This window comes from Balaenoptera borealis, assembly GCF_965194805.1.
Source record: "Balaenoptera borealis genome assembly, chromosome: 8".
Classification (NCBI taxonomy): Eukaryota; Metazoa; Chordata; class Mammalia; order Artiodactyla; family Balaenopteridae; genus Balaenoptera; species Balaenoptera borealis.
Genome location: NC_138865.1, coordinates 42,578,256 through 42,605,890, shown reverse-complemented (window position 1 = coordinate 42,605,890; position 27,635 = coordinate 42,578,256). Strand labels below are relative to the sequence as shown.

The following is a 27,635-nucleotide window of genomic DNA, read 5'->3' as shown; positions in this document are numbered from 1 at the left end:
TTTCTCATTCAACAAAATTTTATTGGGATCCTATTATGTTCCAGGTACACTGAATTTTACTGGGTACATGTCAGAGAACCAAAGAAATAGCATCTGTTCTAGAGAACCTCATGGTCTGGTGAGAAACAGGGTCCCCACCCTGTAAGGTTGCACATTTGTGACCTACATGAGCCCCAGACTCAGGGGTGAGTGTGGGCTAAAAGCTTCCACCTGCAGAGGGTGCCTTTTTCTCATTCACATGAGACATACACTAACAGCTTCTCAGGTGGGGTATTCAGATAGGGGTGCCTATTGGGGCCTTTCTCCAAAATCTTGGGTCTCTTCCCTAATGCCTGACAAGCTGGAGGGATCACATTTTAGTATTTTACCTATTTCCTCCCCTTGCTCTGTCAGGAACATTTTATGGCTGATTCACTTTGTTATACAGCAGAAACTAACACAACAGTGTAAAGCAATTATACTCCAATAAAGATGTTAAAATATGGAAGGAAGGAAGGAAGGAAGGAAGGAAGGAAGGAAGGAAGGAAGGAAGGAAGGGAGAAAAGAAGGAAGGAATCAACACACACACACACAAAAAAGAATCCACCTGCTCAACTGGCTTTTCAGGCAACTCCCAAAGCCCCTTCCTCTGCCCTGGCCCTGGCCTCCTACCCCCGGAAGAGCAGCCAATGAAAGAGCAGCCAATGAAAGAGCAGCAGAGCTGGTGGTCTACTAGTGAGCCAGGACATGGAGGTGCCTCAGGACCCTGGCAACTCTAGCCAGTGTTGTAAGAGTGCATCCTACAGCTTCTGGAGAAGTTTCTGCAAAAGGTCCTTAGCGAGAAACTATTCAATTTGAATAGATAGTTTTTCCTCCAATGAAGGCAAACAGTACAGGCTGGGGGTCGGGGCAGTGGGTTGTGTCAACTTTCAACCTGTAGCTACCAGAAGCCCAGGATTGTCTGCCTCCATTTTAGTCTTAGATCCCATGTCAATGGCATAGGGCTAAGGGAGCTACCAGCATTTTGGAATGATGTGTGCAGTCCATGTGAGTGGTAAATATCTGTTGTTTTGCAAACTGCTCTCCCCTGTTCTGTGTAATTCTAGCGGGGCCATCAGTCCTGTGGCCCTCCACCCCTCTCACCTCAAGACGGTCCTGTTCCTCAAAATGGCCAGGGTACGTCTCCTCCTAAGAGATACAGTGATTAGTCCAGAGATGAGTATGTGACCTAAGCAGAAGACTCAGGGTCCTTTCTATACTTGGGCAGGAATGTCAAGGAAAAGGACTGTCCTCTCTCTCTCTGAGGCCCATGGCTATTTTTGTTGCCCCCTGGAGAGAGTCAACACAGGAAAGCAGAAGTAAGAGATGGAAAGGGAAAGTTCTAATGATGTCACTTAAACCCCTAGATTCAGCCATGCCCTTTGCTCCCCACCATGGGTCCAGAATCAGCATAAACTGGGGCAGATGAAGACTTCTTTTAAAACTTACTTAACAGTTAAGGGCATGGATGTAAAGAATCTCTGTATTTTAGAAAGCTCATCTGCCAATTTTGATCTTAGAATAAAAGGAGACCTTAGGGACACAGCAATAGAAGCTAACCAGCTGGAGCCTGAAGCAAGTTATAAGTCCCTCTTACTACTGGGAGGGACTTTAAGTATTATCTAGTCCAAAGCCCTGGTTTTAAATATGAGAAACCAAGACTGGAAGGGAAAAAGAACTTGCTGGAGAGAATACTCACTGTGGCCTCACAGGTCAGATGGGGTTAGTTTAGCAGAGGAGACTAGGATTGATGAGTGCTGTACCTGGGCCTTTCACGTTCACACTTGTTTAATCCTCACAGTCAATCAGGGATTACACATTTTAGCTCAATTTCACAGATGATAAAATTGAGGCCAGAGAGGTTAAATGACTACTCCAGTGTCACACAGCTAACATGTGACAGAGCTGAGCTTCAAATACAAGCCTAAGCCTTTTTTTTTTATTTTTATTTTTTTATTTATTTTTGGCTGCGTTGGGTCTTCATTGCTGTGGGCGGGCTTTCTCTAGTTGCGGCGAGCGGGAACTTCACTTCGTTGCAGTGCACGGGCTTCTCATTGCGGTGGCTTCTCTTGTTGTGGAGCACGGGCTCCAGGCACACAGGCTTCATTAGTTGTGGCTTGCGGGCTCTAGAGCGCAAGGCCTAAGTCCTTTTATTCCTACTCTACCTTTAGATAAAGAAAATATGCAAGACAAGAAACAAGTGGGATTTAGCACTGACGCCATTCCTTATTCTTAAATAAGATGTCAGTACCCTGAGCGCATCTGGGAAGAGTCAAGAAGACTTCCAATACAGGCCAAGATCTGGTTTAAATTGCTAAATGAACCCTTTAAACCTCCAAGTCCCAGCAGCCTTCTAAAAAATGACAAAGTTGAAATAGATGGTCTCAAAATAAATTTGCAAAATGGAACAGGTAAAAGGAATTGAGTAGTGAGTGGCCCAGAATCCTAGAACTCCTTTCCCACTGCCCCATGCCCAGGCTGTTTCCTTCCCCAAGGTCCGGGTAGAGAGCAACTGCCAAGAGAGGAACTCTCAGGCATTTGAGGATGTCACTGATTTGATGAGTCATTTGACAATTGCTTACATACCGCTCACGTACCAGCCCCTCCCTGAGTCGGAAGCATCAGAACCCTACTCATTAGGAGACTCTAAGACCCAAAGCTCATTCCTTGGTGGTAGCTTGTTTGCTAAAAAAAAAAAAAAAAGTTAACAGATTAAGATATAAATAATAGATTACTCCATTTCAGAGAAGCTAATGGACTTTGAGAGCCCTTTCCTCCAGCTCCAACTTATGATTTGTTCAAAGCCTATTCCTCATGCTACCATGTAAGACATTCACTTGATCAGTTTCAGGTTCCACTTAGGCTCTGTCACATCTTACCTACCTTCTCTTTCAGTAAGAGAAGAACTCAATTGTAAATGTGCCTTCTTGACTAGAGTTTAAAGTATCCATCCATATTCAACTGCTTTATTTTAATAAAACTACTGTCTTGCCTGGCTATGATAGGGCCAAGATAAAAGAGGATAGTCCTAATGGAGAAAATACTATGACCTGGCATCACAAATGTGATTTACATGCTTTTGGTCTATTTTTACATGCCAGTATGCCCTGTACCTTGAGAAGACTCCACCCAATTGCAATGCAGTGATAAATCTGGGTTAAACAGGCAAAGAAAGGTAATTTTTTCTAGTGATAATGTCAACAATAGCCCACCTGGGGGAGGGAATGACATGGGGCCTATACACCTCAATATTTTGCATCCTTTTTCTGGCCCCTCCAAGTCATTATTTACATTTGTTCTTCTAAAAGAGCTATTATTCAAGCTCACTGAGTAGCCTGGCTGAACAAAGAATTTAGAGGTGGCCACCTCATTTCCAAATTTTCCTTCATTATCTCTCACATATTATACTGTCTGTGATACAGTCTCTCCTTGGTTGCAGTTTATCAAATATTCTCATCTTGATTTTAATATTGATATGCTAAACTATATAACATTATTGATTAGGTGGAAAATTAAATTGAATCCTTCTGCAATATCTATTTCTTAAAGTTCACTGGGCACTTTACCTGAAATTTAGTTAAATGTTCTGTAATTCTCAAGTACACTGGCTGGGGCCTCAGTAAAATCTCTGCCTTAGTTTAACAGTACAAGCTGCTACAAGCTGTACTGGGTCTTCAGTCCTGAGATACAATCATGGTGCAGCTGATCTATTTGTGCAGATGATCGGTACAGTTTTCCCCTAGACATTCATTTTGGTAAAGTAGATTCAATGCCATTTATTCATTCATTCATTCATTCATTCATTTAGCCGTGCTGCATGTGGGATCTTAGTTCCCCAACCAGGGATCGAACCCGCACCCCCTGCATTGGAAGTGTGGAGTCTTAACCACTGGACCAGCAGGGAAGTCCCAATTCAATGTCTTTTAGATAGCTTATGATGAGTGTCAGCCAAGGTCCCCAAAGCCCTCAGACCCACTGAGGATTTCCCTGTTTCCCAAGACTCCTGCCTGAGTGTGGTGGCTAAACTGCAGCCAGCAGTTCCAGGGTCCAGATTCCAACTCCAGCCAGAGGCCCCCAGGATGTGTATGTACTAAAGGGCTGAGGAAGGAGCACTGAGACCAAAGGAGAGCATCCCAGAAACATCCTGGAGATGGGATCTGGCCCCTTGTCTTCCACAGTGATCGCAGACACCTCCTGAAATCCCAGACACATGATGAACCTTTTCACCAGAGCAGAGGTTCATAAGTTGAGGTCCACAGACCACTAGGGAGTCTATGGAAGCACTTCAGGGACTTTATAAACTCCCTACTAATGTATATAAAATGTGTATATATACATTATCCTGGGGAGTAGGCTTGATGGCTTTCATCATTTTTTTTTTTTCAGCCGCACCGCACAGGTTGCAAGATCTTAGTTCCCCGACCAGGGATTGAACCCGGGCCACCACTGTGAAAGCACCAAGTCCTAACCACTGGACCACCAAGGACTTCCCTATCATATATTTTTTTTTAATCTAGTCCATGGAAGAGCTCTGTGGAAGTCTCCAAGTTGGCATTACTGGGACAGAGAGAGGCAGTTAGGCCAATTCTGTCAGACGAGCCCTGAATCTCTGATATCTAGCCATATCCAATGTATGTGATGAAACTCCAGGAAATGTCACTGAACCTGCAGAGACTCTTAATGACCATCCCAAGTATGGCCTGGTCCCTGAAGGGACTATTCATCCCTGGATATCAAAGAGACAAACCCAGGAGAGGAAAAAACATATATGCTCTGAGTGTACGGCTAGCTACATTCATCAGGGTCCCAAGCCAAGCCTCTGAAACTGACCTGGGCAGGAAGAGGGGAATGGGAGCCACTGAAGAGGAGAAGTCATCAGCTCAACTTGGCTCCTAAGAGCCTGGGGCCAGAGGGGCTCCCTCCAACCCCTGCAGAAAGGAAGGGCTGGTGGCTACAGCCAGTCACTCTCCCTCATCTAATGCCCAAGGTCTTCCTGGATCCTGAAATAACATTGACCCTGCAGAGGGAAGGAAGACCCATAACTGGCCCAGAAAGCCAACCAGAAAATACAGTATGTGCCCTGGCAGGACACAGCCTAATCTGGAAGCTTCAGAAATGCAAGCTGTTTTGAAGCCAAGGGCTGATTTATACTCTGGTTCTCAAAATTTAGTATGAATAAAGATCATCCTGAATGTTTGTTATATAGTGCTGATTCCTAGACCCAGGGGATTGTGATTCAATAGTTCTGGGGTAGAACCCAGGTATTTATATTTTTTAAAAGGAAACTAGTAATTCTGGTCTCAGGAGTCCATGGAGTATACCTTTAGAAACAGAGTTTCTCTGGGTTCTAAGGCATCAGATGTGGGGAAGGGGATAGATCAAGTGAACCCTCTTTCCCAATCCCCACCATTGCCCCCACCAAAATAAAAGCAGAGGCTTCCAGTTACCATTTATCGAGCCCTTCTCTGTGCCAGATACTATGCTAAATCTTTTACATGGATTATTCTATTTAATGCTTATAACCCTGAAGTTCAGGGAAAATAAGTAATTTGCCTAAGATCCCTCAGCTCTGAGTACCTGAGCCAGGATTGGAACCCAGATCTGAATCCAGAGTCTGACATCCTGACATCAAAGGAAAAGCTATGAAGCCACATCCCTTCTACAGGGTCGAGGGAGAAGGCCATGGGCCACAGGGTAAGGAGGCAACCACTGCAGGAGAGGAAGCAGACAACTGGGCAGGCTCAAAGGTCCAGAGTTGAACCAGACAGAAGGAACTATTTATTGGATAAGGAACTATTTATGGATAAGCTGGGCTGATAAGATAAGGACTACATTCCTGGAATGCAGAAGGAACAGAGGACAGAGACGAAAAATGTTGGACAAAAGGGCTTTAAAGGAAATGACCAGCCTCAGAGAAATCAACGAAAGCCATGGAAACTTTTGGTCAGCACGGGCCCAAGGCCCCTGCGGGTCTATGACCTCTGCTGGTTAGTACTGCATTTTACTGTTCAGCTGAGAGGGAAAATAATGAGTTCAATGCACCAGAACCAAGATCAACTTTGGAGCCCAGGATCTTTTACAGATTCTTAGATCTTCATCCTTTAAAGGGGCATAACAATAGCACTTACCCCATGGGGCTTCCCTGGTGGCGCAGTGGTTGAGAGTCTGCCTGCCAATGCAGGGGACACGGGTTCGAGCCCTGGTCTGGGAAGATCCCACATGCCGCGGAGCAACTAGGCCCGTGAGCCACAACTACTGAGTCTGCGCGTCTGGAGCTTGTGCTCCGCAACAATAGAGGCCCGTGCACCGCGATGAAGAGTGGCCCCCGCTTGCCGCAACTGGAGAAAGCCCTCACACAGAAACTAAGACCCAACACAGCCATAAATAAATAAATAAATAAATAAATAAATAAATAAATAAAATCAAAAAAAAAAATAGTACTTACCCCAGAATTACATACAGTAAGAAGTAAAAGAGATCATTTGGATAGAGTACTTAACATAATACCAGAAACAAAGGAGCTGGACAAGTGTTAGCTGCTATAATCACTAATTACTACTAATTATGACTATACCCATGCTCACCAAAAAACCACTGTGGCATCTTGTTTATTTGTGAAAGACACAGGTCAAATATGGTCTCTGTGGATTGAGGTTTTTCTCTCCTCAGAGAGAAGTTATTGTTAAGATGTTCTTTTTTTTTTTTTTTTTACAAACAAGAGCAAAAAATGTCACACCGTCAAATAGATCAACAACTGATCAAAAATAATGTTTCAGACTTCCCTTCACCTTTAGTTTTGATGTTATCCAAAAAGTAACTTAATCCAACTGTTCCATCCAAATTTGTTCTGAGGGAAAAGTGAAGCAATGGGGTTCTGTGCAACTTTTCATTCAACAACTATCTTTTTGTGCATCAGAGCTGACTCTGTGACTATTAGCTGAACTCCTGATAGTTTTCAATTACCTAAGAGAGATACCCCAAACAAATGAACTTTATTTTCAGACAACAGATCTAAGCAAGACACCAAGAAGACTTGACAGCTGAACTGTGATGAACATATGGCTGAGTATTTCCATACCATCCAGGAACTCCTGATATTAGAAGAAAACTCCATCCTTCTACCCGCTCACCTAGCCTGTTTGCTCAGTGAAGGAGAACTGATGAGACAGACTTCCTGGGGAAAGGAGTATTTGGGTGGTTTGGGATAGAAAGCAATGAAGGGAACAGAAGAAACTAAGTCTCCCTATGAAGGAGGGAAAGAGAGAGAATATTACAGACCAGATTAACATCAGAGAACAAGACCAATCAGTGCCTTCGAGATAAATAAGAGATCATTCTGGCTGCTCTGATGAAAGGGTACCACCTGCCTCTGAGGAGGGAGGATAAATGTAAGAAACAGAAATATATAAGCAGCCCTCTGCCTCTATATCCTGTGTTTGATCAGTTTGAACATGGCTTTGCTCCCATTAGTCAGATCTGATGTGGCTCCTGGAGATGGTGGGCCAGGCCTATCCCAACCACCCTCACCAGAGAACACATCCATGACAAACCCTAATTCCTGAACTATTCAAGTCGCCCCATATTGTGGCCACTCAGGAATAGAACAAGCTTTGAAAAAAAAAATAATTGCATGTTTTAATTCAAGAAATAAAAGTTCACACACAATCCAGAACAGGTGTCAGGAATTTGCTCTAAACAATCAGCCACACCTGCTGCAGAAGTTCAGGCTCCACAGAATCACTTTGGCCAGTGCTTCCTGAGATGCACTTTCAGTTGAGGAATGGAAGGCAGCAGCTGCTGGCACTCATGACAACGGAGGGGCAGCTTCAAGAGCTCACACATCCCATCTTGGACAGACACTCTGCCAGCCTCTTGTACCATCTCAATCACAGCTGCAAGCAAGGAAATAGAGTTTAGAGCCCAGATACAAAAAAAGAAAGAAAGAAAGAAAGGAAGGAAGAAAGGAAGGAAGGAGGGAAGGAAGAAGGAGAAAGAAAGAAAGAAAGAAAGAAAGAAAGAAAGAAAGAAAGAAAGAAAGAAAGAAAGAAAGAAAGAAAGAAAGAAAGAGGAAGGAAGGAAGGAAGAAAGAGAGAAAGAAAGAAAGAAAGAAAGAAAGAAAGAAAGAGGGAGGAGGGGGGAGGGAGGGAGGGAGGGAGGAAGGAAGGAAGGAAGTAAGGGAGGAAGGAAGGAAGAAAATCTGACTCCCAAATATGCCAGGTATCCTTAAAGCTAGTAAACTTGAGGTTACATTCACTATTGGGAAAATGGGCTCAGTCAGGTTCTAAATCTGAGCAACTTATTTCTGAGATGATTACATTCCTTCAGGATACACTCTAAGCAATCCATGTTACTATGTCAAAGGCTTATTATCACAGGGCTTTACCCCTAGTTAGCCCTTGGTCAATGGTAGCTGTCATCATTAACATCCCAGCATGATGAAGTTCCATGGTATACACACTGGGAAATGCTTCCTTCTGTATACACAGCCTTCCCCTGTTAAGTAACCACTCTTGACAGAAGGCAGCCCCCAAGTTCCTCCTAGCTGCTGGCAGAAGGAAGAAATAACTGTTTACAGCTTTCAGATCCATGAACTCCAATAATTCTCAGGACAACCTCTGAAGTCCCCCATTGTTAAAATAAACAATCTTTTTTAGACCCTGATATAACAGCATTCTAAGTCCCCCAAGAAGGCTGCTCACAGCAAAGTGGCAATCCTACTACAATCCAAATAACCCAGTTTCTTTTAATGGGGCTCTCTGTACAGGCAACACAAAGTTGTACATGGGTTTTTGAAGCCAAGTTATTTTGGGAAACAAATGAATCAAGTATAAGAACAACTGAGACGGGCCCTGGTAGGGCAGTGGTTAAGAATCCACCTGCCAATGCAGGGGTCATGGGTTCGATCCCTGATCTGGGAAGATCCCACATGCCGCCGAGCAACTAAGCCCGTGCACCACAACTACAGAGCCTGCACTCTAGAGCCTGCAAGCCACAACTACTGAGCCCGCGTGCCACAACTACGGAAGCCCGCGCACCTAGAGCCAGTGCTCTGCAACAAGAGAAGCCACCGCAATGAGAAGCCTGCACACTGCAACGAAGAGTAGTCCCCTCTCGCCCCAACTAGAGAAAGCCCGTGCACAGCAACAAAGACCCAATGCAGCCAAAAATAAATTAATTAATTAATTCAAAAAAAAAAAGAACAACTGAGAAAATGAAACAAATGTAAAAACCAAAGAACACTGTTTACCTTGTGATTCGAGGAAGTATTCGGTATTGAAAGAATTCCAGTGTTTTTTGTTTTTAAGGCAAGGAGAATCAAAATCCTGGCTGATCACATGAAGGTGTACATGGCTAGTTGAGAGGAAACAAAGATTGACCATTAAACCCAGCTTAATCAAAATGACAAAAAGTATGGGTATGTAAAATATTGATAGTGTTTCCATTTAACTCCACTCATTCATTCATTCACTTAAGACTATTTAAAGCAACCTAAATGTCCATCGACAGATGAATGGATAAAGAAGATGTGGTACATATACACAATGGAATATTACTCAGCCATTAAAAGGAACGAAATGGGGTCATTTGTAGAGACATGGATGGACCTAGAGACTGTCATACAGAGTGAAGTAAGTCAGAAGGAGAAGAACCAATATATATTAATGCATATATGAGGAATCTAAAAAACTGGTATAGCTGATCTTGTTTGCAAAGCAGAAATAGAGACACAGACATAGAGAACAAACGCATGGACACCGAGAGGGGAAAGGGGATGGGATGAATTGGGAGATTGGGATTGACATGTATACACTGCTATGTATGGAATAGATAACCAGTGAGAGCCTGCTGTATAGCGCAGGGAACTCTACTCGATGCTCTGAGGTGACCTAGAGGGGAGGGAAAACCAGAAGGGAGGGGATATGTGTATACATATGGCTGATTCACTTCACTGTACAGCAGAAACTAGCACAACATTGTGAAGCAACTATACCCTAATTAAAAAAAAAAAAAAAAGACTATTTACTGCTCATTAAGTACCTACTCGGGCCAAGCACTGTACTAGCACTGGGAATTTAGCAGTGAACAAAATGGGAAAGGCCTATGCCCTCACAGAAATTATATTCTAATGAGGGGAGAGAAATAATAAATAAGTAAACAGATAAACAAGGAAAATTCAAAATGTTAACATTGCTAAGAAAAAAATAAAACAGGGAAATGGGATAGAGAGTGCCGGAGGGTAGAGGCTGCCTCTTTAAGTAGCTAGGGTGTCCAGGGAAGGCCTCTCCCAGGCAGTGATTTGAGCTGAGAAAGCAGTCATGAAAGCAAAGATCTGAAAGAGCGTTTCAGGGAGTGGGGAGACCAAGTGTGAAGGCCCTGAAAAAGGGCTTGGTGCAACCAAGGAGCAGAAAGGAAATATGACTGGAATGGCTGGAAACAAGGAGCAGGGACTAGGTAGGAGCCAGATCATAAAGGGTCTTATAGGTTGGCAGAGGGTTTGCATTTTATTCTGATTACACTGGGGAACCACTGAAGGATTTTAAGCAGGGGAGTCCTGTTATCTGATTGACACTTTAAAAGATCACTCTGGCTACTGTGTGGAGAAAGGACTGTAGAAAGGGTAAGGATGGATACAGAGAGACTAGTTAGGAGGCTGCTGCAGCAGTCCAGGCCAGAAATAATCATGTTTTAGACAGGAGCTATAGCAGTCGAGATGACAAGAAGCAATCCAATTCTGAATATATTCCGGAATAGAACCAACAGGACCAACTAATGGATTGGATGTGGGTTTGGGGAGGTGCCACTTGCTGAGATGAAGAAGCTTCAGGAAAAGCAGGTTTGAGGAAGAAAACCAAGAGTTTGCTTTTGGACTTGTTAAACCAAGTAGGATGACTTTTTGTATAGCTTTGACTCTTAGAATCAGTAATATTTCACATTCCCCCAATAAATCATCAAAACCAACCAGTGCTGTGTGGGAATTTAAAATGGAATATAAGCAGTAACAAATAAACCTAACTGTATTACAAATGAAAAGGGAACCACACTGAAGGGGGTCAGGAAGAAAATAACTACCTAATTAAGTTTGGAAAACAGTATTTTGACTGGATTCTGTAAAGATAAAAAGAACGTTATACAAAGACTGGAATCAGAAGCATCAGCGTGAGCTCATGGCTTTCCATATACATGTACAGGCAGGTAAACAGAGAGGTGTATGTATCTGTGTGGGTTAGGATTCATGCATGTATTTCCTGGCTCCATCTGCTAAGAGGACCTAGAAGCAAAGACACTCTGGAACCAACCACTTCTCTCTGCAGAAACCTCGTGCCCTGGTCTTGGCTTATAAATGTCATTATCCACTAAAAGGAACTAGGGTTCTTTGGAAAAGTGGTTCATTCCAGGGCTAGAACAGGAAAAATATAAGATAAGCCTGGAACATCTTGTTCCAAAAAATAAGGAGCCAGAAAATAAGGAAGAGCTCAAAAAATGTTTGGGGCATGTCAAAGTGATACAGGAGCCAATCTAAAGGAATTTCCAATGACCAAAGCTGGAACAATTTGAGCAATAAACAGAGATAGATTAAATTAAATCCTATAGACTAAAATAAATATCCATGAGTCCATACGTGTATTGAATAAATACATAATGGGGGAGAAGGGACAGCTCTTCCACACGGAGGAATTCCAATTAATAAATTAGAAGGAATGAGGGAAACAAAATTACCATTAGGTAAACACCATAATAATAACTGTTGCAGGCAAGATCCACCAAAAGATGCTAAAATCACTGGGCAAAAGTTCGAGGAGAAAATATATAGTAGCATAGTCTTAAACATCTCCCCCCAAGATATTCATCAATTACAAGGGAAAAATAGTAACTTTGAGTAGAGAAACCGGGCAGACACCACCTCAACAGAGTGATCAAGGTGAATATCATGAGCAACAAACCATCTCGACATCATACACTCCTTGATATGATGCACTGAGAAGGACACACATCATATCTGTGGTATATTGCCAAAAAAAAAAAAAAAAAGCATAACCTCAATCTAGTCATGAAAAAACATCAGACAAACTCAAATTGAGAGACATCCCGTAAAACAACTAGTCAGTACTCATCAAAAGTGTCAAGGTCATGAAAACCAGAAAAGGAGGAGGAACTGTCACAGACCAGGGAGACTAAGGAGAGACAACAAATAAATGCAGTGTGGGATCCTGGAGCAGAAAAAAGTGGAAAGAAAAATGGCTGAAATTCGAATAAGGTCTAGAGTTTAATTAGTGGTGATATTATGGAAGATCTTTGTTCTACTTCATACTTCCAGTTTTATATTTTCTAAATAGAAAATATATTACTTTTACAATAGAAAAAATATTTAATTTATTACCTTTTCCTTCCTATCTTTAATTTATTCAAAATGACATCATAAAGAGTGATCATAAAAGGATATGTAACAAGAAACTTTACTTACTGGTCATTTTGCTTCCCACCCACACCAGTCACAGCTCTTGCCTTTAGCATTCTCCTTAGCACAACAGCAGATGTGGGAACAGGGTGGGAAGCAGGGGGTGGGATGAATTGGGAGATTAGGATTGACATATATACACTACCATGTGTAAAATAGATAACTAGTGGGAACCTGCTGTATAGCACAGGGAGCTTAGCTCGGTGCTCTGTGGTGACCTCAGTGGGTGGGATGGGGGTGGGGGAAGGGAGGTCCAAGAGGGAGGGGATATATGTATACATATAATCAATTCACTTCATTGTACAGCGGAAACTGACACAGCATTGTAAAGCAACTATACCTCAATTAAAAATTAAAAAAAAAAAAAGGTATGTACACCATGATTACTACGTGAAAAGGGCTTTGTGATCAAGGGCTGTTAGTCATGAGCTCTGCAGCATTAGGGAAATAGGATTATGGGTGACTTTTTGTCCTAAATTTTTGAATAAGGTTTTAACAATTAAAAAATATTTTTTTAATGAGATACAACATAACTTCCACCCGGTGACCTAGCAATTCCACTTCTGGGTATTTATACAAGAGCAAAAAAATGAAGTATATCTGATATACACAACAACATGCATGAATCTCAAAATCCATTATGCTGACCAAAAAAAGACAGAAAAAGAGTATACATTGTATGATTTCATTTATATGAAGTTCTAGAACAGACAAAACTAATCTATGCTGAAAGAAAGCAGAACAACACTTGGGGATTGAGGGGAGGATTGCAAGAAAGGAGCACAAGGGAACTTCCTGGGATATGATAGAAACGTCCTGTATCTTGATCACAGTGATAGTTACATGGCATATACATCAAGACTGATCAAACTATAGATCTTATTGTGCATTTTATTGTATGTAAGTCATGCCTCAATTTAAAATAAAGAGTATTGATGGGGAAAAAATGTGGCACAAAAATTTTACTTGTTAAAGTGACCAGTAATCTAGGTCATAATTACCCACCTAATAAAATGTGAAGACTGTTAGGTGATTAAATAAAATAACCAAAAGAAATTCTGACACATGCTACAATATGGATGAACCTCGAAGACATTATCCTAAATGAAATAATCCAGCCACAAAACAACAGATACTGTATAATTCCACTTATATGAGGTACCTAGGGAAGTCAAATTCATAGAAACAGAAAGTAGAATGGTGGTTGCCAAGGGCTGGGGGGAGGAAGGAATGAGAGGTAGTTCAGGAAGATGAAAAAAGTTCTAGAAATAGATGGTGGTGATGGCTGCACAACAATGTGAATATACTTAATGCCATTGAACTGTACACTTGAAAATAGTTAAAACAGTAAATTTTATGTTATGTATATTTTACCACACAAAAAAAAAAACCAGCCTAAGATAAAGACTCAGAAACCCAATCACTCTGCTTATCTTGTTGCTTAGCTCAAAAAAATTGGAGATCTGCTTTGCTTGCATTCCTTGAAAAGAATCAATCATTCCTTTCTGAATCCTTCTGGGTATGAGCCAAAGGAAAACAGGCTCTACACTTTTTTCTCATTTTATTTTAAATCTTAGATCTACTAGGCTGTCATGAAAGAATTCAGTGATGCTTGCCTCCTTCAAAGCAATGGTCCCTAATCATTTAGGGGTTATAGATGTTTCCGAAAAATCTGATAAAAGCCACTGACCACAGCTCTTCACCCGATGGCAATGAAGCTGCTTCATCTAGTTCATAAGTTAGGCTCTCAGAGTTTACACTTTGAGAAGAACAGAGAACTGTATGTTATCGAATTATAAGCAGAAGTAGGAACTCAAGGCTTACAAGCAAGTCAGGCAGGAGGGTTGAAGTTTCAGCCCACCTGCCTTGGAAACACCCCACCCTACTCCCCTGGACCTCAGGGCTATGAGCACAGTCAGCAGACCCAGGCTGAATCCATCTGTCCACCTAGATAGAACCAGGACGCACCAGCACTCCCCACAAGGCTTACCTCATGCTGGGAATGGCATGGTAGCCCAATCGGAAGCGGAGTTTGCTAGACCCAGCAAAGTCTGCAATCACTTTTTCCCCCACAGTGTGCATGTGTCTGAGGAGCTCAAGGTGTTCTCCAGTCACAGCCTTCAGACTGGAAATGGAGGCCCATGGTAAGACCAGCCAGTGGTGACGAGCCTTGGGGTATTTATCCTTAATCACCACCACCTGCTCATCTTTGTAAACCTAGCAGAGGGGCACAAGAGAAGGAAACGGACATCTACAGCTCATCTTGTGTGGGCCAGATACTGTCACATTCATTAACTCACTTAATTCCCACCACAATCTTGTGCAGAAGGTCTTAGTATCCCAATTTTGACCGATGAAAGCACAGAGACTCAGATAAATTGAGTGTTTTGCACCAGGTCACATAGTTATCAGTACTAAGTGGGAAGTCTAGGATTCCAACACAGATCTGGTTGACTCCAGTCTGTGTTTTCAGTCACCACACTACACAGAACACACAGAAGAGGCACAGTACAAAATAGTTCCTGAGGATCTGATGTAAAACCCCTGCAGGCATGAATTCAAATGCACCCTTCTCACTCTAACACAGCAGACCACATGACACATGCAAGTGCGCTCCAAGAAGCCCTATCAGATCTTGCTCCTTGTCACCCCAGGATGTAATTTAAGAACAAAGACTCCTCCCCGGATGATGCCTGACTATTAATCCCAGGGTAGCCCAGTAATTACAGTCACTATACATTATCCGACACTCTGTTGAAAGAGACCACACTAAGGTTAACACAACTTCCCTTATAATAGTACCCAGAAGTTTAGGAGGAACAAAGCAGAAGGGATATTCATTTGAAAAACTTGGCTTCTCTCCAAAGAATTCCAGTTGCTAACTTACTGACAATGAGAAAAGCCACTTGATCTCACAAAATAGTCCAATAAAATGAATCTCACTCAGAAGGACTGATCTCCTTTGATTTCATTTGTAGTTATGAACTCTGTGGAGTGATCATTTAAAACGTGAAATGTATTTCAATGCCAAAATTTTATTCTGACCTGCATTTTGGGGTCCTCCATTGAAATCTTCAAGCCTTGACTCCAGTGGCCCAATGATTCCTAGAGCAAAAAGGGGCAATGTAAATCGCAAATGCGATAGTTATATTTGGCAGTAGTTAATACTGGACATCAGCAAAGTCCAACCAAACTTGGAAATAAGGTCAGTCTTTAAGAATTAAACTATATCTCTTTACCTCAATCTTTTCCTTTATAAACCATAAGCCATTCCCATTTTCTTCCCATATTCAGAGCTGCATGTCTAGACAGAGGTTGGAAACACCAGAGTGTGAATTGCATCTTCTTTGCCCTCTCCCACTCCATCTACAGCCTAAGTTTCCACTTTGACATCAGGATGTGAATCACATGATCTATGAAGAATGTTCCAATCTTAACCTTCTATAGATATACACTGACCCATTTTAGCAGCTCAGTGTTAAGCACACTGCCATTATCACCCTACCTTCAAGGGGCTTACCTCAGGAATTCAAGAGAAAAGTACGTGAAGGGATATTCACCCAACTGACTGGTGACACAAACAAGTGACTTTTTCATCATGGTTAATAACCCCTTAGGCATGTCTGGGCTTTACTGCGTACAAAACAATTAAGTAGTCATTACACCTCATTTAATCTCCACATCATCTATCAAGCACACTACCCTCACCTTTTTGGTGGATGCATCTTTCTCCTTCTTTGGGGGCACAGAGCACTGGCTAGGGTTGCTCCCAGGTTCTAGTCCTGTACTGGGCTCAGCTTCCTGGGCAGCATCGCTTTCTACAGAATCACTGTTGCCTGACCTCTTTCTCTTCCTGTGTGTTTCCAGACCAGGGTTCTTTGTCTCTTCCTCAAACTCTATGATATATGGATAAAGTTCATTCACCAGGTGGAGGACCTGGCCAGGCTGCAGCTTCACCTCTTGGTCTTTCCCAATTATGAGTGAGTCAATGCTGGTGGGATTGACCCCTACCTATGGAATAATCAGAAAATAATTACAATAATAGCAATAACACCATTAGCAATACAGCTACTCCTATGTTCACCACTTACTATGTGCCAGGCACTGTGCTTAATATTCACTTCTGTTACTCTGCCACTTCCACACGTGACAGAGAAGCCTTTATTGGCTGGCACAGACACTCTAAAGTCAACAGTGTAAGAAAATCATCAAGTATAACATGGAAATCCAAGTTACAAATAGACATACCTGCTTTACCTTGACATATCCTTTGTTACACTCTGCTTTCAACTGTACTGAAAGAGATTGAAAAAAGTTAAACCCAAATGCCATGAAGAACCAGGCACTTGCTCCTGTTCTCCCTACAAGACAGTGAAGCCTCACTCCAGGAGGCAATGTGACAAGGGTTTCCTCAAAGGCCCAAGAGCAAAATCATCCATTATTCAGGTGGCTAGGGCTCCAGGTCCTTCCATAAAATGCCCAACAGTGTACATACTCCTTTAGCCACTGCTAATATCTTTATAAGGCAGCTTCACTGAATCCCCACAAGTCTCCCTATTCCAGAGCCCTTGGCCCACTCAGGATCACAGACTCTGCAGTCAGGAAAGGGGACTCATTTCTCTCACAAGCTCTTATATCTCAGGATTAAATCAAGACTTCCACTATTGTATGAAACCATCAGATGCCTTCAACAGAGAAAAAGGTAAAAGATACGTTCCTAGAAAACTGAAGTTCAGCTGGCCTTGGGTAGGAGGAGTAGAAAGAATATTCTAGAAAAAGGATTGCAGGGACAGAACAGTCTGAGCATGTGTGGGAAGAAGTAACACTAAATACTTGTGTTCAGATACGTGAACAAAAAGCTTCTGGACAGGCTGACATACACATCCCTACAGCTGCTGCTGTGACAAGGCAGACAGAGAACAAGAAGCAGTGTCTACTTCTGTATGTTTGGCTTAGCCAGCTCAAGCATGGCTTTTTTCTTTTTCCCATTTAGATTAACTCATGTGGGAAAAATCATAATCAGTGCTGCAGACTCCAAGCCTTAGGAACCCCTACTATGGCAAACACATTGCAGGGGGAGGCCTGGTAGCAGTGAACATGTCTGGAGTTTACACGTAAAAAATGAGGTACATGGTAAAGATTTTTCCTAAGGACTTTCATTTCATTAAATCCCACAAAAGACATTTCAAGAGCTAGATGTCATAGTCTTTTAAAGATAACACCCTCTGTGTGTGGCAAAATGTAAAGGATGAAACCATCCCATCACTTCTCAGACATGGTTGCAACCTGGAAATCCCAGAATTCAATTGTCTCACTGCCCAAAGAGGAATCTCCCTGGGCAAAGCAGAGTGCAGAACTCAGTTCCACCACCCCACAGTACAGGATAGAACCTGCCTGCTCCCAACACTGAATATTAACCACTTTCAGAGGGTGGAGTCAGGAGTGCATGGGGCCCTAGCACTGGCTAAAAGAGCTCAGTTCCTGAGTTTTGTTTATGGCACACAAAAGGTTTTCCATCAGTAACATCCAGGAAATGTACATCTTTGATTATCACTATCTGAGGGAACCAAACATGGTAATCTCCACAATCCTATGACCAGTTACCTTGCTGTCGAGAACATTTCTTGTCAGTGATCTTGGTCTCGGGGCTGCGCCCAACCATGACTGCTTCCAAATGTGGAAGTTTAATTCGCTGGTGCCGATTGTCCTGTCTCACCAACCAGCACACCCGCATCATTACTCTGAGAGACAAAACACAAGAGAATCGCTGGAAAAACTAGCACAGGTCCTCCAGGGCCACACCCCAGCACCACCACACATGCCATTTACCAGCTGTTCATCTTGAGGCAAGTGACTTCACCTCCCTAGTCTCAATTTCCTCACCTGTAAAATGTGATAATGACAGGACTCATGAAGGTGTTGTGAGGATTAAATAAAACAATATGGGTAAAGTATTTACTTCTGTGCCTCAGTCATGCTATGCAATCAAATATTTGTTATGTTTATTGATACACTCTATGTGCTGGACATTAAGCTACCTGCTGAGGATCAAAGAATGATGAAACATTGTCCCTAGCCTTCAGGGGTCTGGAGTACAATGGGGCAGATTCATATACCAATTATTACAACATAATGTAATATCTACTATAAGAAGGGAGTAGCCAAATATGGCCTTAGCCCAGGGAAAGGAATGACTGACTCTTGTAGGGAGCATCATAAAAGGCTTCACGAGGAAGGGATATTCATGCTCAGTTTTAAAGGGTGAGAAGCTTGCCTGGCAAAGAACTAAGGACATAAGAACAGAGGATGTTCTCCATAGGCATCAAGGTTTCCATTCCTTAACTGTCAAAACATACTGATGTTAGAACAATATATTTTACTGCCATCTGCCAGAAGATAGTCATAATAAATACACAAACCTACAATTTCTAAAGCGTGAATGCAGCACCTTTGTGCAATACACAACCTGCACAACACTACTGGAGGGTCTGATATTCTTTTGTAAAACAACTTTTATGGTCATGTAGGATATCAGTAGAAGAGAAAGAGCAGAAATTCGGGAGAGGGATAAGGCCTGAACAAAGAGGATGGAGAGGAAAAAGAGCCAGGAGAAATTGCGAAGGTAGACTTATTGCTGACTGCGTTTGGGGAATGACAAGGGAGTGAAGGGAGACACCAACCAAGATTTCTAATTTGGAAATACTCATTACCCAAAATGAGGAATACACTGGAGACATAATTTAGGGATAAATGATAAGTGAAGAAGGGATGATTTCAGATTGAAACACAATTAGATTAAGTTGCCTGCAGAAGATCCTAGAGTCACACTAGGATATACGGGTATGAAGCTCAGGGAGGGGAAGGGACTGAAGGTGTGTATATATATATGTATGTGTGTGTGTGTGTGTGTGTGTGTGTGTGTGTGTGTGTATTTTTTGAGACTATAAAGTGCTTTATTTGGAGTCTTGGGAATTGCAATTCAGAAGACACAGTTTCGAGTAAAACTGAAAGTGTTTCAGGGAAGAGAAAGAATCAGGGGCTTATAAAGGTAAATGCCACAAGGTTGTTAAAGTTGTAAGAATTATGACCAGCTCTGACACAAAAAGGAAATATTTGTCCTTAACTGAATGTATATATATGAGAGGCATCAACATGTCATAGAAGTTAGGGTAAAAAGAGAGGATGAGATCACCTAGGGGCAGAACAGGGAACTGTGGGAGGGACAGACTAGATCTTTGGGACACCTCCCTAGACTCCAGAAGCCTACTAATGCTCAAGCCTCTAATACCCTCTCTTTGAGAAACGCCCCTTGCAGGCAAGGCAACACTCAATCAGCCGCTCTGCACAAGCTTTGTATCCAAAGGCAAGAGAAAAGAAACCAGATTTTTCAAAATCAGAGTTTCACTACCATCTGCAAAGACAGAATAATGCAAAGCAGAGTGAGCAAATGAGTGCTGAAGACGTGCAGTCACAGAAATAGGATCAGTCAGGAAAGGCTTTGGAAACTGCCCAGTAGAAAAAGCCAAGAGCCAAGGGGACTGATAAGAAAAGGAGTGGGAGTGGACATTCCACTTCAAAAAGCACAAGTGATGGTACAGATTTCAGCAATGACAAGCCATGGGTGAGGGGTGAGAAGCAGACTTTAGTTGGCCAACCCAGAGGAGCTGCCCCAGAGAGTCACCCAAAGAAGGCAAAGGTGTTGAAAGAACACTAGGCCGAAAAGTTGAGATTTAACAATCCATAGGAGACAACTGCCAGGGCCTGAGCTGCAGAGTGAGGTGAAATGACGCTGTGTGTAGGCAGGCTGGAGTGGAGAAATCTAGAGTCAGAGATGAGTCATTTAATAACTTAAATGTGGGCCAGAGTTAGGTCTAAAAGGCAGCTCCTTTGTGAGGGAGCTGATGCAAGAGCATGAAGAGTCAGCTGTAAATCTAAAATCCTAAACCCAGAGCCTCAAATGATGATGGTGCTACAGGCAAGTCCCACTTCTAAATGCTACGTGTTCAGAGGGGCATCTGTTTGCTCTTGCTGGAAACTGATGAATGAGCAGGTAATGGACTGAGAAGTGAAGTATGTCTTCATTAAGCATTGGGAAATAAGTCATCTGGTGACTGACTACTCACAGTAATAATAAAAGAAGCCTGAAGAGAGAACAGCTGGATAGCAGGGACAGGAGGGAATCCAGTGGACAGCTGGGAGCATGGCTGACTTTTGCAGGATAACAGCACCTACCCCTCCCGCCCCACACAAACACACATTCACGTGCTTCATTCCCTCTAAAGTTCTGAAGTTATAATGTTCTTATTTACTACACCTTGAGAAACTGAAGCAGTGACTACACGATGCTTATGTAACTAAACTTAAGCAATATCTTCGCCCATTTCAGCCTCCAATTCCAACTTCTAGGAATGAAGCATTTTAGAATATGGGGAGCACAAAAGGATGGATGTTCCTGAATCTTCAATATAACTCATCCAGTAAAACTCCATCAACTGCAAGCTCTATGACAGCAGAAGTCAAGGCCATTTTTCCTTCCACTATACCCCTAGCATTTAATACCTAGCATACAGCAAGAATATAATAAATATTTGCAAGTGAATGACCAGATAATAATCCTATCCAGGTTCTCCTCCCTTCCTTCTCTCTCCCCTCCTCTAGCTCCTCTTATGTGGGGTGCTTTGCTACTCTCTCTGAGCAACCCCATCTCCACATCTATGTGGGTAAATCCTAATTCTCTATTTTTCAGCCCCACACTTTTCATTACAGAGTTGTAGGGACTGGTCAGAAAGAAATTCTGATTATTTCTTAAGGGACCCAAGTGATCTGATGGTCCGCACAAGGCCAGAAATCTGGTAACCTGGAACACGCTGTCCAGAAGAATATTCTGCAATGATAGAAGTGTTCTAAACACTAACGTAGCCACCATGTGACAATCAAGCACCTGAAATGTAGCTGGTGCAACAGAGGAACTAAATTTCTTACTTAGCTTTTTTTAAATTTAACAAAGCTGGAGTATCCAACCTAGACTTGGAGAAAGGAGGTGTCAAGGAAGATTTCCGATAAGAGGTGGGCCTAAAATGAGACCTATACATTAACTGGGTTAATTAGGTGAAAGTGGGCAGCCTAATTAGGTGAGGAGCAGGAAGTGGAAAAAGGAATCAGAGAGAAGATTCCAGTCAAAGGGAACAGCAAGGGCAGTGCACAAAGAAACAGCACAGTGCACATGAAGAAGCAGTTCAGGGCTGCTGCAACCTAAAGTATGAGGCAAAAAAAGAGGATGGAGATGCAGGCTGGTCCAGATGAAGCAGAGCCCTGGGTGACCAGCTGCAAAGCTCAAACGTTAGAAGCTCTAATGGATTTTGCAGTTTAGTAAACAATAAATATTTGCTGAATAAATGAGAGAAAAGATTGGATGAATGAACGGACAGATCCCCTTAAATATTATTAGCAGGACTTTGACTCAGTCAGATTTGTTTTCAAAGATCATTTGGGGGAGGAGGGTAGGTAGTGTGGAGAACAGATAACGTGGGATATAGGACTAGAGGAGGGGATACCAGTTAGAAGGCCATCATATTTCAGATCAAAGAAGATGAGGTCCAAAGTAAGACAATAATAGAGATGGAAAAAAGAGCACAGATTTGAGAAATATTTAGGGGGCAAAATCAACAAGACTTAGTGATGGATGTGCTAAGAGTAAGTTCAGAGAAGATAGAATTTGAACAGTCTGTGGGACTCGCAGGCAGAGCTGTCCAGCAGGGTAGTCAGAGGTGGGCACGAAACTCAGAGGAGATCTAAGGTGACACTTCGATTTGGGAGCATGCAGGAGGGAGTTAAAACCAAGCTAGTTGATGTGCTCACCTAGGCAGTGTGTACAGAATGAAAAGAACAATGGGCCAAAGTCACAAGCCTTGGAAACACCCAACATTTTAGGAGAGGAGGAAGAAGACTATCCACAGGAGAAATGACTGGTGAGCGAGGCACATGGAAAAACAGCTAGAATGTAAGCTCTTTAAAGGAAGGGGGCACTTTGACTTGTTCATCTCTATATCACAGTACATGTTTGCTGAATAAATCAGCTGAGTGTATTGTCCTGAGAAGCAAAGAAGTAGGGAGAGAAAGGTATCATCAAGTTTCAAAAGCAGCAAAGGAATCCAGTAATGACTGCAGAATGTCAATCTGGTTTGATAATCAATCACTAGTGACTACAGGGTAAAATTTCAGGGGAATGACAGATCTGAAAGCTAGACTGCAGAAAGGAACGGGAGGTGAGGAGTTGGAGACAGAATTTAGAATACTCTTTTAAAAGTTTGGATGAGAGGGGAAGAGAGTTACTGGATGAGAGTCAAAGGAAGATGGATCACCAGGAACTTTTTCTTTCTTTCTGGCTTGGGAGCGGGGGGGGGGGGGGGGGGGCACACACATGGATATGAGAAACCTGACCTTGTTTATACATGACTGGGACATAGACAAGGGCAGAAAAGACAAATGAAAACAAGGTGTCATAGGTGAAAGTATAAAAGAAAGGTCAGAAGTAAAGATAAAGGAAATTGCTTTGATCAGGAGACAGCTCATCCTCTGATACTGAAGGAAAGGTAAAGATAAGTGTAAATCTAGATGACTGTATGAAGGGAAGGCAGGGGCAGAAATCTGAGGGAGAGCACATCTGATGACCTCAATTTTCTCCCTAAAATAGTAGATAACAACAGAGTAAGATGTTTGGGAGCTTGATAAACAGTTGAGGAAAATCAATATAAAATAGTGGATAACATCCAAGCCTCTGAAATCCAACTGCTCAAGTTCAAATCTTGCCTCCACCACCTACAGACTGTGCGACTTGTGGCCAGTTATTTAAGCTAAGTCTTTATTTCTTCAGCTGTAAAACGATATTAATTACTGCTCTACACCACAGCGTTGTCACAAGGGCTAAATTAAGAAGTAAAAAGTTCAGTATCTGGCAAAAAACAAGCATTCAACACTACTATCACTCTTGTTAGTAGTGAAGATAGGATGAAAGCAGGAGCTAAGGAAATGTAAAAAGATCATCCGACAGCACTGACTGTGCAACTAAGGTGAAAGGGCACAAATCTGTTGTGTCTCCCCACCTGAAGAGCCCTGTCTCAAGTGTTCTAATGACACCCAATATAAATCAAATTCTCAAAAGGCTCCAAACCTGGACCACATTAATTCCACAGAGAAATTATATCCTTGCTTTGTTGAACCGCTATCACTGGTCTGCAAGAGAAAAGGCTTGCTTCTTCTGGCCTTCCTGTAAGGCCTGCTGAGGACGCTGTCAAGTGCCCTCAAGTTCCTCTCATGGAGCGTTTCTGGAGAAAACAATGTCCTTCCTGACAGGCTGCGCCGCCTCCTTGGGTTGGACAGTGCCCATTCTCTAATCTTTCCTCTGCCTGTGTTCCGACCAAGCTAGGTCAGGTGTCACGGGCACAGGTGAACGAACGCGAAGTGGGACGGAGGCCAACGTGAGCGCCGCCAAAACACGGCAGGCGGGAAATGGGAAGCCCAGAGCCCTAGAGCCCTAGAGCCCGAGGATGCTGCAACGCCTGCCAGGAAAGAAGCCGTGAGAGCGTTATTCAGGGCACATCACTCAGAGGCAGTAGCAGACCCGGCCTGAGGCCCACTCCCACGGTTCTCAACCCGGCAGGCAGAAGAGGCAGGCCGATAACCGCCTTACCTAGAGACGGCGGAGGCTGACAAGCTCACGTTACTCCTCCACTTCCGGCGCTGTGGGATGACGTCGCGAGACAGACTGGAGAGCAACCAGTGATTACCTGCTGACAGGGTCTCGCCCGATGCCCGGATCGGGAAGTGCCAGCTCCACTTGGACCCGTATTGGGCCACGGTCCAAGTTTGGATCTTGGCAGTTATCCCAAAGAGGACGAGCTTTCTCAGCATCTCTCTATGCGAGAGCTGCTACCCCGTCACCACCTCTTAGTTTCTGAAATGGGAGAGACTTCAGGCAGCTCTCCTCTCGGTGGCCGTTTCTAGGCAGCCGTCCAGCCTCTGACATTCCCTTCATAAGGAAAAGCTCACTACTTTTAAGGCCACCTTTTGCGCTGTAGACAGTAGCTGCTTGTGGCCGCCCCCTTTCAAAGCTACAATCTGCTTTCTCCTATTCTGGGGGAGAAAGGACTGGAGGGGAGAAACCTTAGCGGAGAAACCTGCTAAGATTTTTTAATGCTGTCTTCACTAAATGAACTGGCTGAGGGGCAGTCAGGGAGGAGAGAAGCAGGATGTTGGAATAAGATGTGTTTACCGATTTTTACGGCAATTCCAGGATGTTCCCTAAGAGTCATATATTGCAACTATTCGAAGGCATTCTGGCAGATGGAAAAATTCCTCTCTCATTTGGAATACTGTTTCCTTCCAAAGGAAAGCAGAGACTCAATGGTATGATGGCGATATCAGAGCTATCAAAACAGAGTGGGAGGATCTTCCAGGAAACAAGGAAGGGAGACTTGCAGTTGTTAGCAGAGAAGATGCAGGTTTATATTAGGGTCACACCAGTAAGTGGAGGAGCACAGGAAGCTTCTCAGCGGCCACACAGGCCTCATGGCAGTGGAATGTCGTTCACATTGCTCGAGGTAAAGAGAGGCTATTCTGGTGACCTGACCAGTTATTCCCTCAGAATTAAGCTTCTCTTAGCCTCTTCTTCAACCTGACCTGCCTATGTTGTGTCTTGCATTCAAAACTAGATTGGATTATTCTAATTGGATTATTCAACATATACTGTGCAAAAATGCCCAGCCTATTAGGTCTAGCCCTTTCTCTATAGCATACTACCGGCCCAAGAAGCAGGGTCACATGGCATAATGCACGGCTTCAGGCAGGCACAAAATTTTCAAGGACTCCAAAACCAAAGATTTATCACAAACACATATATAGAGATTAATAGAGAATAAGCCTGTGGTATTATCTAATGCAGTAGCCCTCAAAGTATAATCCTTGGATCAGTAGCAGTAGCCTCAGAACACTTGGGAACTTGTTAGAAATGCAAATTCTCAGTCCTCACCCCAGGCTTACTAATTCAGAAACTCTGGGGGGTGGGGCCCAGCAATATGTTTAACAAGCCCACCAGGTTATCCTAATATTGTACATGCTTAGATTTGAAATTCACTGATGGAAGGCAAAGGCTTCAAACCACACACCGTGATAAATGTGTTTTGTTAGTATACTCAGAGTTTTGGGGGTTTTTGTTTGGTTTGGTTTTTTCTTTTTTTCAAATAAAAACTTTTTTTTTCAATTTTTAATTGTGGCAAAATACTAATAACATAAAACTTACCCTCTTAACTGTTTTTAAGTGTACCGTTCAGTAGTGTTAAGAATATTCAGATTGTAGTGAAATCTATCTCCAGAACCCTTTTTTTTTTTTTTTTTGGCTGCGTTGGGTCTTCGTTGCTGCGCGTGAGCTTTCTCTAGTTGCCGCGAGTGGGGGCTACTCTTCGTTGCGGTGCGCGGGCTTCTCATTGCGGTGGCTTCTCTTGTTGCGGAGCATGGGCTCTAGGCACGCAGGCTTCAGTAGTTGTGGCGCACGGGCTTAGCTGCTCCGCGGCATGTGGGATCTTCCCAGACCAGGGCTCGAACCCGTGTCCCCTGCACTGGCAGGCAGATTCTTAACCACTGCACCACCAGGAAAGCCCCCCAGAACTTTTTAATCATGCAAAACCAAAATTCAAACAACTCCCCATTTCCTCCGACCCCAGCCCCTGGCAGCCACCATTCTACTTCAAGTTACAGTGAGTTTAACCACTCCAGATACCTCATGTAAGTGAAATCATACAGTATTTGTCTTTTTGTGACTGGCTTATTTCACTTAGCATAATGTCCTCAAGGTTAATTCACTTGTAAGTGTCAAAACCTCTCTCCTTTTCAAGGCTAAAAAACATTCCATTGGGACTTCCCTGGTGGCACAGTGGTTAAGAATCCACCTGGCAATGCAGGGGACACGGGTTCGAGCCTTGGTCCGGGAAGATCCCACATGCCGCGGAGCAACTAAGCCTGTGTGCCACAACTACTGAGCCTGTGCTCTAGAGCCTGTGAGCCCGGGTGCAAAAACTTCTGAAGCCCGCGCGCCTGGAGCCCATGCTCCCGCAACAAAAGAAGCCACCGCAATGAGGAATAGCAGCCCCTACTCCGCAGCTAGAGAAAGCCCGCGCCTAGCAATGAAGACCCAACGCAGCCAAAAATAAATAAATAATTTAAAAAAAAAAACAAAAACATTCCATTGCATGTATACACCACACTATTCCTCTGCTTCCACCTTTTGGCTATTATGACTAATGCTGCTGTGAACATCGTTGTACAAGTATCTCTTTGAGATCCTGCCTTCAATTATTTTGTATATATACCCAAAATTGGGATTGCTGATTCATAATTCTGTTTTTAATATTTTAAGGGACCACCTACTGTTTTCCATAGCGGCTGCACCATTTTACATTCCCACCAGCAGTGCACAAGGGTTCCAATTTCTCCACATTCTTGCCAACACTTGTTATTTTCTGATTTGGGTTTTTTTTCTTTTAATAGCAGTCATCCTAATGGGTGTGAGGTAAGGTGATATCTCATTGTGGCTTTGATTTGCATTTCTCTAACGATTAGCGATGTTGAGCATCTTTCCATATGTTTTTTGGCCATTTGTATATCTTCTTCAGAGAAGTATCTATTCAAGTCCTTTACCCATTTTTTAATCATGTTATTTTATTGTTGTTGCATTGTAGAAGTTATTTTAATCTTCTGGATATTAACCCCTTATCAGATATATGACTTGCAAATATTTTTTCCCGTTTCATAGGTTGCCTTTTCACTCTGTCAACTGTGCCCTGTACAGAATTTTTTTTTTTTTTTTTTTTTTTTTTTGGCTGCGTTGGGTCTTTGTTGTTACGCATGGGCTTTCTCTAGTTGCGGTGAGCGGGAGCTACTCTTCGTTGTGGTGTGCAGGCTTCTCATTGCGGTGGCTTCTCTTGTTGTGCAGCACGGGCTCTAGAGGGCAGGCTCAGTAGTTCTGGCGCACAGGCTTAGTTGCTCCACGGCATGTGGGATCTTCCCGGACCAGGGCTCGAACCCATGTCCCCTGCATTGGCAGGTGGATTCTTAACCACTGCACCACCAGGGAAGCCCCAGAAGTTTTTAATTTTGATGTAGTCCA

At 43.0% G+C, this 27,635-nt stretch overlaps 1 protein-coding gene across 3 annotated transcripts; it reads right to left on the bottom strand.

Annotated features, from left to right (window-relative positions):
- On the bottom strand, positions 1-24,342 carry APTX (aprataxin). 3 transcript variants are annotated; one of them, XM_082402441.1, is made up of 9 exons: positions 24,165-24,342; positions 18,080-18,216; positions 16,724-16,770; positions 16,184-16,486; positions 15,521-15,580; positions 14,466-14,692; positions 9,266-9,369; positions 7,728-7,910; positions 1-2,183 (listed from the first exon to the last, which is right to left on the bottom strand). In XM_082402441.1, exons 2-8 carry the CDS (start codon positions 18,210-18,212, stop codon positions 7,756-7,758), a joined length of 1,029 nt encoding a protein of 342 aa, XP_082258567.1. In that variant the 5' UTR covers positions 18,213-18,216; positions 24,165-24,342; the 3' UTR covers positions 1-2,183; positions 7,728-7,755. The 3 variants fall into 3 exon arrangements, with proteins under 3 accessions (XP_082258567.1, XP_082258566.1, XP_082258565.1); XM_082402440.1 differs by lacking the exon at positions 1-2,183 and adding an exon at positions 2,191-2,703; XM_082402439.1 differs by lacking the exon at positions 1-2,183 and having other exon boundaries at positions 7,634-7,910; positions 24,165-24,336.
- Positions 24,343-27,635: the final 3,293 nt, after the last annotated feature.

Excerpts from the sequence above, each read along its gene's own strand:
- APTX (XM_082402441.1), bottom strand. The coding sequence starts at position 18,212 with ATGATGCGGGTGTGCTGGTTGGTGAGACAGGACAATCGGCACCAGCGA. Across the intron at positions 16,771-18,079 it reads GAAATGTTCTCGACAGCAAG|TACAGTTGAAAGCAGAGTGT; the intron begins GTAACTGGTCAT and ends AATCTCTTTCAG. Across the intron at positions 9,370-14,465 it reads CATGCCATTCCCAGCATGAG|CCATGTACACCTTCATGTGA; the intron begins GTAAGCCTTGTG and ends CCTCTCAACTAG.